Source organism: Orycteropus afer, unplaced genomic scaffold, assembly GCF_000298275.1.
Source record: "Orycteropus afer afer isolate SDZICR_OR568_19922 unplaced genomic scaffold, OryAfe1.0 scaffold00291, whole genome shotgun sequence".
NCBI classification, from domain to species: domain Eukaryota; kingdom Metazoa; phylum Chordata; class Mammalia; order Tubulidentata; family Orycteropodidae; genus Orycteropus; species Orycteropus afer.
Genome location: NW_006921878.1, coordinates 2,790,448 through 2,807,974, shown reverse-complemented (window position 1 = coordinate 2,807,974; position 17,527 = coordinate 2,790,448). Strand labels below are relative to the sequence as shown.

At 52.8% G+C, this 17,527-nt stretch overlaps 1 protein-coding gene across 1 annotated transcript in view; it reads right to left on the bottom strand.

Moving 5' to 3' along the window:
* Nucleotides 1-13,044: 13,044 nt before the first annotated feature.
* The window catches only part of NMRK2 (nicotinamide riboside kinase 2), a 6,424-nt gene continuing 1,941 nt past the window's right edge, over nt 13,045-17,527 (bottom strand). Inside the window, exons 2-7 of the mRNA XM_007951092.1 lie at nt 16,263-16,353; nt 15,621-15,669; nt 15,379-15,535; nt 14,029-14,100; nt 13,560-13,666; nt 13,045-13,130 (exon numbers count right to left, since the gene is read on the bottom strand). Of these exons, the coding sequence (XP_007949283.1) occupies nt 13,045-13,130; nt 13,560-13,666; nt 14,029-14,100; nt 15,379-15,535; nt 15,621-15,669; nt 16,263-16,353 (562 nt within the window). The remainder of the gene's footprint in view (nt 13,131-13,559; nt 13,667-14,028; nt 14,101-15,378; nt 15,536-15,620; nt 15,670-16,262; nt 16,354-17,527) is intronic.

The following is a 17,527-nucleotide window of genomic DNA, read 5'->3' as shown; positions in this document are numbered from 1 at the left end:
TTCCAGTTTACCGGCACCTTGTTGCTCGTGGTACAGACTACGGGACAGCCAGCACTCCGGCTTCTGCTCTGCTGCTAGTGGGGGTGGGCGTCAGAGACCCTAGGGGCCTGCCCAGTCTTGTCCTTTACTTGCCATGAGAGGGAAGCTTGGGGCCACCAGAGGCAGATCAAAGGGGTCTCTTGGCTCTTCAGAGATGCTACCATGTCACACATGAGGGCCCTGGGTCTGAGGGAATCCATATGGCTCTGGACCCCGAGTGGAGACCCCAGCACAGGGCTGGAGGACACCTGATGTGCACAAACCACGGCGCTCCTGCATGGCAGGGTGACCCCAGGAGGTGGTAGGACACAGAACCCTGCCCCTTGCCGGCCAACGCAGGGGGCCGCCCCGACCCTTTATTCCTTTCCTGGAGTGAAATCTCCGAGTTCTGCCGGCACCTCTGTTCCCTCACCCAAAGGCAAGTTGCTCTTTGGGAAAAAAATAATAAGGTTGAGCTAACACACGTGATGAAATTTAACAACTTGTGAAGAAATGAACTGGGCTTTAGCGTTGCCCACTTGGCGTATTCGCGTTGCAGCCTTGCTGTGGACTGAGCTGGTCTCACCAGACGTCAAGGTTGTGGGTTGCCATGGACTCGATTCTGACTCAGCAACTCTGCGGCAGAGTAGAGCAGCTCGGTAGGGTTTCCAAAGCTGTGACCTTTTGGAAGCAGATCTCAAGGCTGCCTTCCCAGAGGCCCTGGGGTGGGTTCAACCCACCAACCTTCGGGCCACTCATTGAGTGCTGTTGCAGATTGAATTGTGTCTCCCAAAACTATACTGTAAATCCTGACCCCTGAGCCTGCGGATGTGATCCCATTTGGGAACAGGGCTTTTAGGATTATGCTAATGAGGCCATATCTGTGTCAGGTGTGTCTGAAGCCAGTCACCTGGGAGAGAAAAGGAGCTGGTTAGGCGCAGGCACGAATAAGCATAGATGGGGGAAGACTTGCCTCGTGAAGATCTTAAAAAAAAAAAAAAGTCCTGGTGGTGCAGTGGTTAAGGCATCGGATTGCTAATCAGAAGTCTAGCGGTTCAAACCCACAGCCACTCCTGGAAGGAAAACTGGGCAATCTACTTCCATAGAGATACTGCCAAAGAAACCCAAGGAGGGGTCGCTATGAGTCGAATTAACGCAATGTCAGTGAGGTATGTTTTGGGGGGGTGTAGAGGGTGGGGAAGACGTGCCTCGTGGAGATGGCTAAGGAAGCTGAGAAGGGCCAAGGACCTTCCCCAGAACAGATAGAGCCTTCCACTGGAGCTGACGTCAGGAATTCAGACTCCTAGCCGCCTAAACTGTAAGAGGATAAACTTGTTTGTTCAAGCGACCCCTTGTATTTCTGTTACAGCAGCCCTAGAGAACCACAGGTGCTAAATGTTTGCGCCACCCAGGAGTTCCCGCCAAGTCACGCTGGGTGGCACCCCATCTTTTGTGGGGCACAGGTCACTTGACGTGCCTGCGTCCTGCCCTGGAGCTTTGGAGCGGGTGCAGAATGGGCCCAGGGCCAGCCAAGCCCACAGCTGCCCCATGTTGACCATAGTTGGACACGAAGCTGCAGGCGCTGTGGATGTTGCTATTAATAACCGAGCCGCGTTTTCCCAGGCCTTGGGCCACCCCTATAAAGCTAGGCCCGCCGGCCCCGAGCGACTCCTTCAGCCCCCGAGACCTTTAACCCCCCTGTTGTGAGACAAAAAGAAAAGTAAGTACCCAAACCATCTCTCCCCGGCCCCCCTCCCAGCCCCGTGCAGAATGCCCTTCCTGGCGGCCAGGACGGTGACACACAGTGGTGAAAAGAGAACCACCCCATTAAAAGGACGTCTGAAGCACAGAACCTTGGTGGCACTAAGTTGTCCCAGGCGGGTTGGTGGCCACCAGGACAGCCCAGCCCCATCACAGGCTGAGAGCAGGGGGTGGGGGTGGGGAGATGGCAGGGGGAAGAGGCCGCTGAGCTGTGGGGGGCCGGAGCCAGACCATTGGCTCTCCTAGGGGGGCATGGATGGGGACCCCCCCAACCTGGGCCAGTTGACCCCAGAATGCATGTCTTACAGTGGTGTCTGGTAATGTGTGACTTGTCTTGGCCCCTTGGGAGGTGAAAGGTGGGGACTGAGGTCTGGTACTCCCTACCCCCAGCCCCAACCTTTGTCCCGTGTGGGGACAAACCCCTGGGGTTTATGTTCTGAGGGTGCAGTCCTCAGAGTCCGGATGACCCCAGTTTGGGTTGGCCCCTGTAAGCTCCCTGGCGTCTTTTCTTCGGGGGCTGCCCAGCCCCCCTCCCACCTCTTGACCTTGGAGAGAGAAGCCCTCAGCCACAGACCTCCCTGACACTCTTGTTCCATGGCCTTGCTCAGCGCTGCCTCTGATGATGGGAATTGGGGGTACAAGACAAGGCTGTCTTGTGGGAGCTACCAGGTCCCCCAGGATCCACTAGGTAGATGTGGGGGGCCCCTGGGTGGTGGAGAGCATGTGTCATTCTGAGGCTGTGGGTCAGCCCCTTCTATCTCTGGCCATCGGCCCCTCCTCCAGGCCACCCCCTTGGGGGCCCTGAGCTGGAAGGACAGTTGTCTGAGGTGGGGCGCCTTGGAGGTCGGCGTTGGTGGCTGGGACGCGGGTGGGGGTGGCTCAGGCAGAGGGCCTGCTGATGGAGAGATGGCTTGGTGCTACTTGATGGGAGCAGCAGATGTTGGGGTGGGTGGGGTGGGGGTGGATGGTACTGAAATAGAATGGGGGGGCTGGAGGCAGGCGCTGGGGCCTCGACCCCCCACCTCCCAGGATGCCAACCCTCCCACCTCCCAGAGCCCCTTCTCCCCACCTCCTAGAACTCTTCCCTGTCCCAAGCTCTCCCTCCCTCTCCCCCACCTCCCAGGACCTCCACACCTCGCTTCTCAGGACTCCTTGTCCGCAACTTCTCAGGGCCCCTGCTCCCCACCTTTTGGGCCTCTCCCCTTCCCCTGCCTCTCAGGACACCCCTCCCCGCCTGCCAGGCTCCCTACCCGTCACCTCCCAAGGACCTCTCTGCCTCTGTGGCTGTCAGCACATTTGAAGGAGGGGGCCTGTGGATTAAGCCCTAGTATGGTAGCCACAAGGAGCTCTGGTAGCATAGTGCCTAAGGCACTTGACTGCTAACCAGGAGGCTGGCGGTTCAAACCCACCAGCCACTCCTCGGAAGGAAGGTTGGGCAATCCTACTTCCGTAGTGATAACTGCCTCGGAAACCCAAGGAGGGGTCGCTAGGAGTCGCAGCCGACTCGATGGCAAATAACAACAACAACAACATGGTAGCCACAGTCCTAGGGTTGGGGGCCTCCTGGGCAGGGCATCAGGACAGGGCATTTTGGTCTTGGAGGGAAGGCCCTCTGTCTGCTGCCTGTCAGTGTCCAGTGGGTCTTGCCCACAGTCCCTTGGGCTTGGGTGGGTAGCGTCAGGACTTCCTGACCACCAAGGGGGCCACAGATGGACGTCCCCACGGGGAAAGCCACCAAGGGGTCAGATTCCCCCAAAGGGACCTGAGATGGTGTGGAGGGCCAGGGGTCCTGCCCGCCTCTCCCGCTTTCAGAAACCCTGAGGCCCTTGCCAACATGCATGACAGGAAGGTGACCTGGGAGCCATTGATCAACACCTCTCAGGACATCTGTCCTGAGCTTGGAGCTTCTCTTGTGGTCCCAGAACACCCTCAGAGTGGGCTCCCTGCCACTCCGGGGCCCTGCAGGGATCAAGGAAGTGGGGCCTGGGCAGGGGACAAAGCCAGGTGGGGCCCTGCCAAGTTCCTTAGGGTGAGGGTGACTTACTTGGCCCAGAAAGGTGTCAGCCACGGGGTGTGGGTGCATGAGTGTGTGTGTGTCAGAGCAGGGCCCTCAGCTTGTCCCACAATGTGTGCCTTGGGGACAGGGGCAGGGTTGGGGCTCGCACTCAGCTTCTAGGACAGTTCCTCTCCCCCCTCAGCACTGCTGACGGGGTGCTGAGCGGCATCCCTGGCCCCCACCCACTCGATGACAGTAGCACCCCCTCTAGTCATGAAATCCACAGATGTCCGTGGACTTTGCCCAGTGTCCCCTGGGGCAGAATCTCCCCGAGGGGAGAACATCCGGGCTGGGGTATTCCACTGACACCCCCTCCCCCCCAAGAAACCACATTCATAATCGTCTGATCTGTTGGTGGCCTAGGACGCCATCCACACTGAGAGGGGAGGGGAGAGAAGGGGAGTCCCAAGAGCTGGAGAAGCCCCCTGGTTTACACCGTCTTACCCAGCAGGCCTTTATTCTGGTCCATGGGGTAAGCAGGGATCCAACTCGCTTTTTTCCTAAATAATTAATGCAGGGTCTCTTCACTCGGTTCGGTGGACACAGCCTGCAACATTCTCTGGGGTGGGGGTGTCCTGTGCACTATGGGGTGTTTGTAGAGCAGCATCCCTGGCCTCCACCCACTTGATGCTAGGAGCACCTTCGCCCCCCAATCATGACCACCACAAATGTCCCCAGGCATTGCCGGAGAACCCCTGCCCTGAACTTGCTCTTGGCCTGGGACATTTTGTGATATTTAGTGCTGGGTGTCCTGGGGAGATTTTCGGTTGATAAAAGCATTTTATACTGGGTGGTCAGCGTGCTTAGTTTTCAGTAGTTATGTGGTTCGTTTTAATGTTGTTGTTATGTGCCCTCGAGTCGGCCCTGACTCATAGCGACCCCTGCTTGGGTTTCCGAGGTGGTATCACTACGGAAGTAGATTGCCCAACCTTCCTTCTGAGGAGTGGCTGGTGAGTTTGAACCACCAACCTTCTGGTTAGCAGTCAAATACCTTAGGCACTATGCCACCAGAGCTCCCGAAAGAGACAGCCAGGTCTACCCGGTGGCGAGTGGCTGGTGGGTTTGAACTGCCAACCTTGAGCTTGGCCTTAGGCCCGAAGCCATTCTCTAGGGCCATTCGTTTTAATATGTATTAGAAAATTTAGTTTTCTCTTCAATCAAATGTAGTTAAAATATTCCTCACCCATCAACTCTCTCGTTATGTGACGTTTCTCATTTATAACAATAGTAAAAAGTGTAGTGTCTGCTATCTGGCTATTCTGTGCATTAAGGAGGCAGCAGGCATGGCCATGCCAGCTTTGGGATGTCCCCTCTCTTGTGGGGGGTCTTTGGGTAGCTTCCGGGAAGCTGTGCCGTGTTGCCCCGTGCTCTATGCCCCCTCCTGCTGGTGGGGCACCGTGTCCAACTGCTGTGGGGTGGCCTTCTCTGTGGCCATGGCGCCCTGACATGCAGGCAGCACCAGCCACAGGGCTTCTATGTAGCCCGAGGGCCTGCAGCTCAAACTCACTGTGGGATGGGGAGAGAGGGAGGAAGAAGGGGAAAGCAAGAGGCGCCGGGAGTGTGTTTGGAAGACATGCGTGTGTGTTTCATGATATCCCAAAGGGAGCTGAGTGGGGCCTGAAGCCTCAGCCGGTAGGGCCCCAGCATCCCACAGGAAGCCTGGAGCCTCAGGGACTCTCCAGGCCCGGAGAACAGGGCAGGCCCTGATGGATGGTAAACCCAGGGCTCCCGGGGCGTGGAGGCTGGAGGGAAGCTGTGACCCAGCCTGGAGGACGGTGATGGGGGTTAGCTGAGGGTCCCACTGGCCGCCTTCCCCGAGCTCTGTCTCCTCCAGGCCTCTCTCCTCAGAGAAATAACCCTTGCTGGATTAGCCAGAGTCATGAGCACTCAGGAAGCCTTAGCGATTATGACTTCTATCATCATGTTTTATAAACAAAAATAAACCAGACAAGTGCATGGTCTGAAACGGGAAAAAAAAAAAAAAGCACCTCTGTTTTTGCTTAAGGCCGATTTTCCCATAATGACTTTGGCACCTCACCATGGATTGTGAGGCAGGGATCAGTGAGGCTGGGTCAACAGAGACAGTGAGAGTCATGAGGGAAACTAGTGAAGCCCGTGGAGGGGCGTCTGCAGCAGTGGTTCCCGCCTGGAGGCAGGAGCGGGAGGAGGAGGAGGAGGGGTCTCTGGCTGCCCAGTCTACAGCGCAGGGGCCGGGCCTCCCTTAGGGTTCTGAGGCCTGGGTGCAGGCAGGGAGCCAGAGGGATTCTGGGAAACTCAGGTGGTGGGGGTCACCGGGAGCCCCTTTCAGGGGAGTGGGGCTCAGGGCACTAGGTTCTGGCCTAGGACAGTGGCAGGGCCTGGGTCTGGGGTGAGGGTGGACAGCGTGGGCAGAGTGGCCACAGAGTAAGAGGACGGACGGCTTGAGTGTTACTTCCGTGAGCACTGCTGAGTGGCCCACTCCCCGCCGCCCCACGCGTGTCAGAACTGTGCTCTGTAGGGCTGGCGATGGCTGATTTTTCTTCCGAGGCGTCTCTGGGTGCACTTGAACCCGCAGCCTTTCAGTGACAGCCAAGGGCATGAACTGTGTGTACCACCCAGGGACTCCCTTTGAGCTACCAGCACTCCCAAACCAGATCAGTGCCAGGGAGTCGACTGACCCTTGGTAACCTGACCTTGGAACTGCGCTCCAGAGGGTCTCAGGGGCGGATCTTTCAGAAGGAAGTCTACAGGCCTTTCTTCCAAGGCTTCTCTGGATGGACTTGAACCTCCAACTCTTTGGCTGGCAGCCAAACGTGTTCATGACTTGGGCCTCCCAGAGGCTCTGGATTGACAGTCAGATGCTTGAATCCTAACCCCACCTCTTAAATGTGTCCTTAGACAAGGAACTCGTCGTGTCTCCTTGCCTCAGTTTCCTCATCTGCAAAAGGACTAATTTGCAAGCCCCTCGCTGACTGGGGGGAGAATTCCCTTCTCCTAAGCCCCTGACAGGTGCATGACAGATGTAAATGTCCTCCCCTGCTCGCTGGGGTCACCCTCAAGAATAACAACCCTATGAAAAGAACACCCACAATGTTAACGGTAAGGCTCTTCACAAGGTCCCAGTGCGGCACTCAGTAGGAGCCCTGGTGGCACAATGATTAAGCGCTTGGCTGTTAATCAGAAGGTTGGCAGTTTGAACCCACCAGCGATTCTGTGGGAAAAAGACCTGGTGAGCCGCTCCCGTAAAGGTGGTGGTTGTGTTATTAGGAGCCACGGAGTCAGTGCTGATCAATGAGCCCGAGTACAACAGAAGGAAAGTCTGCCCGGTCCTGGGCCAGCCTCACAGTCCTTGCAGTGCTTGGAGCCCATCATTGCAGCCACTGTGTCAGTCCACCCCATGAAGACGACAGCCTAGGAAACCGATGGGTGGTTCTACTCTGTCCCATGTGGTCGTTATGGGTCGACAACACCTACAACAATAGCTGCACTAAGTGCCCATGTGGGGAAACAGGCTCCGTGGAGGCACATGACCTGCCCATGAACACTTTGCTAGGAAGTGGCAGGGCTGGGGTTCGGTGCAGGCAGCCCATTCCAGAACCCCCACTCACATTCCGACGTTCAAGGTTTCAAGGTTCTGTGTCTGGGGAGACCATTTGGCACTGACGGAGAGGCATACTTGGGGCTACTTGTCAGAAATGGAAGGAGTGCCCCTCGCTTGTTTGTGGGGGAGCTTGAGTCATAGCTTGTATCTGAGGATGGTGATGGTTGTGGTGAGAGATGTCAATGTCACCTTGTGTCCAGAGCAAGGCACCCACAGGGTGACAGGCGGGACCCCTGAGCCCCTCAGATGTCCTGGGGAAGGATTGTTCTGGAAGGCATAAGAGGGACCCCCCTGTATGTCAGTGGGAAGAAGACAGGCCAGTTCGGGTGGTGGAACTTAGGCAAGTCCATGTCCCTGTCTGAGCCCTGCACACAAAGGAAATAAAATCAAATCTGATCTCTCTAGGTGGCTGGTCCCTGTTTGGGTGACCATCTGTCCCCATTTGCCTGGGTGGGGAGTTTTTCCGGGACTCAGGACTTTCAATACTAAAACCAGGAAAAAAAATCAAACCCCGTGCCATCAAGTCAATTCTGACTCATAACAACCCCCAGTGGATTTCCCAAGACAGTAAATCTTTAGGAAGTAGATTGCCTCATTTTCCTTCCACAGAACAGCTGGTGGGTTTGAACCGCCAACCTTCTGTTTAGCAGTCAAATGCCTTAAGCTCTGTGCCACAGAGCGCCTTAGAATTGGGAAAGTTCTGGGCAAACTGGATCACACCAGTCACCCTATGGCTCCTCTTCGCATGGTCATTTTTCAAAATAATGACCAAGAGCCTAGGTGGGCAGGCAGGGTGCTGGGTGCCCTGCAATCACATCTCCCACCCTTCTGCCCTGTCCTGGACTATTTTGGACCTGGTGACAGCAGGTCAGCCTGGAGATCTTCCGTGCCTGTGGCAAAGGGCACGCTCTGGCGGGCCCCCAGCCTCCTTCCTCCTCCTGCCTCGAGGATGCATTGACCTTGCCTGCTGCTGGCCCCTCTCCCTACGGCCCCCCACTCCACACAGGGCCTCCCCACACTGGACAGCAAACATTTTCTGCAAAGGGGCACAGAGCAAATCTTTTCAGCTGTGCAAGACAGGCAATCTCTATGGCAGCTGAACAGTGCTGTGTAGCATGAAAGCAGCCAGAAGTTATGTGTAAATGAATGGGCATGGCCCTGTGCCAATAAAACTTTATTTATAGATGCTGAAATTTGAATTTCATATACTCTTCATGTGTCATGAAATTTAATTATTTTTATTTTTGCCCCGACCATTTAAAAACATGCAAGCCCTTCTCAGCCCTCAGGCTGTAGTTAGATGACCCCTGATGTTGACACCCAAAACACATTTGTTGAGAGAATTGATATTTGGTTCCCATGAAAATATGTGCCCTGTACCAGTGCAACAATCAAGTACTGTTAGTCATATTTTAATGAGATGGACATGAATGCATTTACAATATATATTTTTTAAAGAAATAATATTTTGTGCTTTTTTGGTGAAAGTTTACATAGCAAATTAGGCTCCCATTTGACAATTTCTAAACAAATTGTTCAGTGACATTAGTTACATTTTTCACAATGCGTCAGTGTTCTCTTTAATTGCATTCTGGTTGTTCCCTTTTCATTAATCTAGTTTCTCAGCCCCCTTATCTTCTCATCTTTTCTTTAGAGTCATTGTTGACCATTTGGTCTCATGTAGATGAATTTTTTTTTCTTTCTTTTTAAATTTTTATTGTGATTTGGACGATAGTTTCTGCAGAAGAAGTTAATTTTCCAGACAGCAGTTTTACACATTTATTTCATGACGTTGACGGCAATTCCCCACAATGTAACAGCTCTCTTCCCACTTGCTCTCATAGTTAGCTCTTCCCTGTATCTTTCCTGTGCATTCCTGCCTCCTGAGCTGTCTCCCTGTGTGAATACCACCCTTCTGATCTCCATCATTGATGGTTCTAAGGAGTGTATCCACCTGAGGTAAATGTTTACCCCATATATCTGTCTCTTGTTTGGCTGGAAACCATAGGAGTGAGTTCAGTTCCAGCTAGGGGTCACAGTCTTGGGGGTCTCACCAGGCACTAACAGACCAGTAAATGCGGTCTTTTGTGTGTGTGTGTGTGTGATTTTGAGTTTTGTTCCACATTGTTCTCCCACTCTATCTGGAATCTTCTGCACGGATCCCCCTCCGAGTGGTTGACAGTGGTAGCTGGGTACCATTTAGTTCTTCTGGTCTCCTGGTCATATATAAGCTGAGGTTCACGTTGTCCTCTAGTCCCTTGGACTACTTGTTTTCATGTATCGTTGGTTTTCTTCATTCTTCTTTGCTCTGAATGAGGGGAGACCCATCGTTGCATCTAGATGGCTGCTTGCAAGCTTTTAAGACCCTAGTTGCTACTCACCAAAGTAGGCTGTAGAACAATGTTTTTGTGTCACACGTTATGCCAATTGAGCTTGATGTCCCCTGCAACCATGGTCCAACTACTTGCTCCATCAGGGTGCCTGACTGTGCCTAAGAAGTTATCATAACTTGGTCTCCTGTTAGTTCTAGTTATGGACACTCTTACAGCATGCACAAATATGTATGGAGAAATATCATCTTTTGCCAACCTTACATACGGTCATGGGTATATTCCCTTTTGCCTGGACGTACCTGGTCATTCAGCCTGTCCACATGGCTCTTTAATGGAGCACTATACTCGTAGGGTATAGCCTATATTTTGTGAACTGTTGTTTTGCTAAAAGGTGACCTTGGGATAGTTTTGGTTCAAGGTTTGAAGACAATCTCTGGGTGGCTCAGGGAGCCTTCTAGTCTCATCTGGTCAGTAAGTCTGCACTTTATTTTTTTTCTCCCATACTTTATTATAGTTTTTTTTTTTTTTAATTTGTTGTGATTTGGGTGAAAAGTTACAGAGCAAATTCATTTTCGATACCACAGTTAATACACATTTTGTTTCATGACTTTGACTGCAATCCGCCCAATGGAAAGCTCCCTTTCCACTTCCTCCCTGTGGTCACCTCTTCCCTGTGTCCTTTCCTATGCAGTCCTGCCCCCAAGTCTGGATTTTTTTTTTAAAGAATTTGAGTCTGTTCTGTGTTTCTCTCCCCTTCTATTAGGATGAATGCATTTTAAGCAAATGCATAAATGTTGAAAATACCAATGAATAAAAGAAAATTCACAACTATGTCTTTTTTTTTTTTTTAAATCAAGTGCTGAAGGATTTTTAAACAACTTTATTGAGATATAAGTCATATACTGCACAATCTACCCAATTAAAGGTACGAGTCAATGTTTCATAGAGTATCCACAGAGTCGTACAAACACCACCACTGTCTAATTTTGAACACTGTCATCCACACAGAGACCTTGAACCCATTAGCAGTCACTAACCGTTCTCCCTAAGCTCCCAACCTCTAGGCAACCACTAATCTACTTTCTATCTATGGATTGGCCTATTCTGGACAGTTCTCAACAGTGGATTATACACTGTGTGTCCTTTTGTGTTTGGCTTCTCTCACTAACCATCATGTTTTCAAGGCTCATCATGCTGTAGTGTGCTGTGTTGCTGATATGATGGTGAGCATAGCCGCCTTCCCCATTGTAGCATGTATCAGAACTTTACTTATGGCAGAGTAAAGACCCATTGAGGAGCTCTGGTGGCATAGTGGTTAAAGAGTTGGACTGCTAACCAGTGGTTTGAACTCACCGGTGCTCCATGGGAGAAAGATGAGGCAGTCAGCTTCCGAAAGATTGACAGCTAGGAAACCCTATGGAGCAGTTCTGTTCTGTCCTGTAGGGGCGCTGTGAGTCAGACTCCACTCGAGGGCAGTGAGTTTGGTTTAATAGTCCGTCGTATGAATGGACCACATTTTGTGTATCCATTCATCTGTTGATGGACACTTGGGGTGTTTCCACTTTTGGAGTATTATGAAGAATGCTGCTATGACCCCTTATGTATAAATATTTGAGTCCTGTTTCCATTTGTCTTGGGTATGCACCGAGGGAGTTCTTGGGTGGTGTGAACAGTAAAGCACTTGACGACTAATAGCTGAAAGGTTGGTGGCTCGAACCCACCAAGAGGTGCCTCAGAAGAAAGGCCTGGTGGTCTATGAAGAAGTCAGCCAAGAAAACCCTGTGGAGCATGGTTCTACTCTGACACGATGGGGCCACCATGAGTTAGAACTGACTCAGTGACAGCTATTTTTTAATACACCTGGGAGTGGACTTGCTGGGTCATACGGTCATTTGTCATTTATTTTTATTTCTTCGTAATTTCCAGATGTTCTCTGGCTTTGTCTGTACTTGTCTGGATTGGAGGGTTTTTCTGCCCCTTTTGGGTTGAGAGGACTGGCAACTGCAGTTCCACATCTAGCCACGGGGTGTCGCCCTCAGGTCTAGAGGTGCCCCACACTACCGTGGGCTCACGTCTTCGCCTGATTTTCCAGCCTGCCTTGGGGAGATGGAACAGGATCTAGGGAGATGCCAATCTAGGCAGACGTTCCAATCCCAGTTCTGCCAAACCACCCACTGACTGTTTCTAAACCTGTTTCCCCCTCAGTGAAATGGATGTATGTAATAAAATGTGTCACTGAGGTTGCTGGCAGGGCCCAGACAGACATGTGTTTTGTGGACAAGGGGACAGGCTTGGTTCCCGGGATAGGAACTGTGTGCTTTATGGGGACTGGGGCTCATGAAAGCTTTACCATAAACCTATGAAGTGAGTATCAGCCCAATTTACAGAGGGGAACACAGAGGCTCGGGGGTGAGGCCCAACCAAGGGGCAAAACAAGGGGCAGAAGATCCGGTGCAGCCCCAGGCCTGGGTTTGCACTGTCTTGTCTGTTGGCAGCTTGCAGGAGATTTCCCATTTGGGGAAACTGAGGCCTCAAGGACCCCTGATCAGGGCACTGGGACACCCTGGCAGGCCCACAAAGTAGACTGTAAGAGCCTGAGCTCTCAGCCCTGTGCCCAGTGGCCACCAATAAACCAAGCAGCCCTGGTGATGCAATGGCTAAGCACCTGGCTGCCAACTGAAAGGCTGGCAGTTTGAACCCACTTCGAGGCTCTGTGGGAGAAAAACCTGGCAACCGGGTCCCACAAAGACGACAGCCTAGGAAACCCTGTGGTGTAGTTCCACTCTGTCCTCTAGAGGCGCTGTGAATCGAATCAACTCTGGCAGAGGGTTCAGTTTGGTCTTTGTGTCCATAGAGATTGACAACCTTGGAAACCCTGTGGGGCAGTTCCACTCTGTCCTCTAGGGGCGCTATGAGTCAGAATAGACTCCATAGCTGTGGGTTTGGTTTGGGCTTTGCTTCTGAAGATTGACAGCCTTGGAAACTCTGTGGGGCAGTTCCAGTCTGTCATATGTGGTTGCCGGGAGTTGGAATCAGCACCCGCCGGACAACAACAACAACAGTAACAGGGGACGCTAGGGGTCCCCTTAGCATCTCAAACAAAACACACTGGACCCCAGTGGTTATAAAAACAAGAGTGGGTTTAATACATAAGCCATGGTGAGGTTACAGAAGCTGGGAGTGGGGCCCACACCCTTTCATGTATAAACTTCCTCAGAGGGAAACGGTCACACAGAATCAACTGGGAAGCTACAGGCCTGGGTCCCAGGGCAGGGGTCGGGCCCCTCCTCTCCTAGCTAGGAGTGGTTTAGGAGTGAATTCTGAATGTCTTCCAGGACTTGATGGAACAGCTCCTCCCGAGACCTCGTGCCGTCCAGGTGCACTGAAATCCAAAGGGCCCACATCAGGGAACTGCTGAGCTGTGAGCTACCAAACAGGCTGCCTCCAGCAGGCAGGCGGCCAGCTCATAAGGGGGACAGGGAGACTGCTGGGTCAGGAGGAAGGCCACCTGCCTGCCGAGTCAGGCTGCTGGAACTGAATAGTCGCTGGGCCCAAAGCAAGAGGGACTGTGAGAAACACTTAAGGTGTGAATCAAATGGCTGCCTGGCCAAAAGCAAGAGAGACTGTGAGTGAGACTAGAAGAGGGACTTCCAGGTTTTCCAAATGGTCGCAAGTGGGAAGGGGCCGTTGTGTGGACGTTTCTCCATTCATTTGTTGATGGCTCCTTGGGTTGTTTCCACTTTGGGGATATTATGGAGAATGCTGCTCTGCACAGCCATGCTGTGAGCCCCATTTTGCTCAGGGGGCTTACCCACTTCCACGCCATTAGCCTCCATCTCGCGTTTGTACTTCTGGTACATGGGCCACACGTGGCCATCAAAGAGGCCTGGAGGGTCTGGGACCACGTAGTTGCGGGTGCTTTGGAGAAAGATGGGCGACAATGAGTGGTGGCCACACTGCCCAACGGAGGGTCCCCGAGCAGGCTGTGGTGTTCTTATCTGACCTGCGGGTCCCCACTTAGGCCACCTTCGGGGATGTTCCGCGCAGTATGGCCCCTCAGTCAGGGGCCTCGGGCCAGGGTTTGGGTGCCCCTGCTTGTAACCGTCATCCCGTGGGTGCAGGGGACAAGGGTGCGTAAGCATGGACCTTGCTGCGGACTCCCCTGGCCTAGTGCAGCTTGGCCCTGAGTCCAGCGGGCATTTCCGGGTTCTCTGGTCCCAGCCCCGCCCACTCTGGCCCGCCTTGGCCCCGCCCCAGCCCCGCCCCGGCCCGAGGCTCACCTCCTCCTCCTCTTGCACTCCTCATATGGGACTGTCAGGAAGTACTTGCGGCTGTACAAGTCCACCAGGGGCCTGAGGGCGGGGGGACACGGTCAGCTTCCCAGTTTTCCTTTCTTCTGTGCAGAACACCCTGCCCCCTTGCAGTGGCGTCACTAGGGCTGATGTCACTCAGGGCAGTAACTTACGGTGTCATCCCCTCAACCCCCCCACGGATATAGGTTCACAAATACTACTGACCACAGCTGTAGCTAAAACACCATAAATTTGATAAAATCAACGAGGATGAAAACACCAGCAAGCAACCGAAACAACAGTGTGTGCTTGCAGCGTGTGCAGCCGAAACCACGTGATTCGAAGCGTCATTGTAATTGGGTAACTGACAGGTTGGACCCGAGGGCGTTAGAAAGCTCAGAAAGTCAATAAGCATTGAGTTTTAAGCCTTGCAGGTATATTGACGCCTGTAAGCTGGGCTTATGAAAAATATTTTCGTTGTTATAAAACTACAGGGATATTTTTTATAAAAAAAAAATAATAAATTTCTGCTGAAAACGCTGCACAAAAATTTTATAGATAGGCATTTTGGTGTCACCTCTCTGACCGTCACCTGGTGTGGTCCTCACCCCCTGCACCTCTTTGTATATGACTATGTCCTTTGGCCTTGGCGCCCGGGGGCATTCTGGGTGGGGTTGGGTTTCATGAACACATAGTAATGGAGACTTGAGGGCAGGAGGCGTTGGGGTCATTAGCTTAGGGGCCAGGAAGGGGACCAGCATTTGGCCAACTTCCCACTGTGAACCAGCAACACCCCTAATGGACCCTGGAGGACCCCCCCCCATGAGCCCACTGGGCCACAGTGGCCTGAGTTCCCCCAAAGATGGGGTCCTAAAACACCAAACTCATTGCGGCTGAGGCTGACATGCTCCTCGTGTGTCAGAGAACTGTGCTCCATAAGGTTTTCTTGGTTGTGATCCATATGGAGCTAGATTGCCAGGCCTTTACTCCGCACCACAGCTGGGTGGTTTTGAACTGCCATCCTTTCAGTGAGTAGTTGAGCACAAATCATTTGCGTCACCCAAGGACCTCAGGATGGGCTCTCCTTTCCACAACCCAATGTGGATGAGCACAGAGAGGTACAATGACTTGCCCAGGATCACACAGCATTGTGGGGATCCAGCCCAACTCACTGCTCTGCCTGAGAAAGCCCAGGTTCGGGAGGGAAGACTTCCTTTCCTTAAGAAGTATGGAGTGTACTACTCCCTGGCCCCGGAGTTGATCCCAACTCGGCTCCTCCTGTTGGCCCCGACACCTGGAAGGCTCTCGAATCTCCCAGCCCAGCCTGCAGCCGCTCACTTGTAGCTGTAGAGCAGGAAGCCTTCCAGGATGAGGATGTGGGTGTCTGAGGCGTCGGGGTGCACACTGACCCCGTGGGCGTGGGCGAACTTGCGGGGGTTCCTAGCCCAGGCTTGCACCGTGCTCAGCATGGCCTCCATGTCCAGCGACTCCAGCACTGGGGGGCGGGAGAGAGGCCGTGGGCACGGGGCCGTGGCATGGGGGCCCATGGGGGGCAGAGGGGGTGCACTAACAGTCCTTACCGTCCCACTGTTTGAAGCCGTCCTCCCCAACCGCTATTTGGTCTTGGGGCTGAAACAGAGGAGCCCCAGCTGGGCTCAGAGCCTGCGCCACCTCCCCGACCCCACCCGGGGGCGGAGCCTTTGTGGGCAGGGCTCTGGGAAGAGCTGCTGGCCCCGCCCCTGGCAGTGGAGGTCCGGGTGGGTGGGAGTGCTAGGCTGGGTCGTGGACCTCCTGTGACAGGTGGGAACAGGAGGGAGGGGACTTTACATCCATCATCCATCATCTCATAGCCCCGCACCCTGGACACACCAGTGAGGGCCACTCAGAGCCCCATTTTTCAGATGGGGCAAATAGAGACAAAGTGTATTGCCTGAAAGGGCCCAGGAGCCCCAGGGTGGCATGGCCCTTCTCAGAGTCTGTTTCCTCATCTGTCCAGCAGGGGTTCCTACTGTGTAGCATCCAGGGAGAGTGGGCTGGGCACACAGCAGGAAACAGGAGCCCCCATATTCACTCTCCTGGCCCGGGCTCACCCAGGGCTATCAGAGGGGTCAGGCAAATGGAGGCCTGTGCCCAGCCCATGCAGCCATAGGGCCACCAAGGGCAGGGCTGGCCCGGGCCTGGCTGACTGGCCGTGTCCCTCCACCCCTGGGTGAGGGTGGCACCTTGAAGAAGTCATCCTGGTGGATCACACAGCAGTTGGGCAGCGACTTGAGGAGGCTGTTGGTCAGTGTGGTCTTGCCGCCGTTGGTCATGCTAGGGAAACAGTATGGGTATGAGGTTGGCAGACAAGAGCTAGGGCAAACAGGTGGGTGGGGTCTGAGGTCCAGCCTGACCCTCTGTATCTATCCTTCTCCCAATGACCTCCCTCCAAATAAGCACCCCGGAATTAAACCTAAATATAAAACACAAAACCGTTAAACACAGAGAGACTATTTTTCTTCATCTAAGGTTGGGGAGAGTCCCTGTTTGGTTCAAATGGTGAATGCGCTCAGCTGTTAAAGTTTGGAGGGTCAAGTCTACTCAGAGGTGCCTTGGTAGAAACTCCTGCCAATCACATCCAAAAGGTCAACCATGTTCTGAGCACTTTACCTGGGTTCACTCCTGTAATCCTCACCGAAACCCTAGGAGGTGAGACCTAGAGCGTATTTTTACAGACAAGGAAACTAAGGCCCAAGCCTGATTTAGGGCATACAAAATTAAATAATTTTAAGGCTTGAAAAAACAATTGCCAAAATTTTAAGCAAACTGAAGGAGCTCTGGTGGTGTGGTGCCTAAGGCATTGGACTACTAACCAGAAGATTGGCGGTTCAAATCCACCAGCCCTTCTGCGGAAGGAAGACTTGGCAATCTACTTCTGTAAAGATTTATTGCCTTGGAAACCAAAAGGGGTTGCTGTGAGTCGGAATTGACTTGATGGCAGTGAGTTTGGTTTTTGGTTTTGAGGGAGAACTATTTACAGCAGGAGAAGCTGGGAGTTCACCTCCAAATCAGAACGGGGTGGTGGATTCATGATAAGATGTACAACCACAACACATTGAGACAAAATAAAACAACAAAATACTCGAAACAAAACCCGACGGACAACTTTGTTACCTATATATTAACCACAATTAGAAAAAAAAAAAAAACCCAAACCAAACCCAACCCCAAGAAAGATGTGCAACCTCTGTGATATATATATTTATTGGAGTAAAAAACAAAGCGAAAAACAACACAGAAGATGAACCACCTTCTTCGTAACCAAGAAAAGACAAAGAAAGGAAAACTAAAACAAAGACAAGCAATTGGGCAAATAGGGTGACCAACTCGCCCCATTTGCCTGGGACTTTCCTGGTTTTAAGGAGCTCTGGTGGTACAGTGCCTAAGGCATTTGACTGCTAACCGTGAGGTTGGGGGTTCAAACCCACCAGCCACTCTGCAGAAGGAA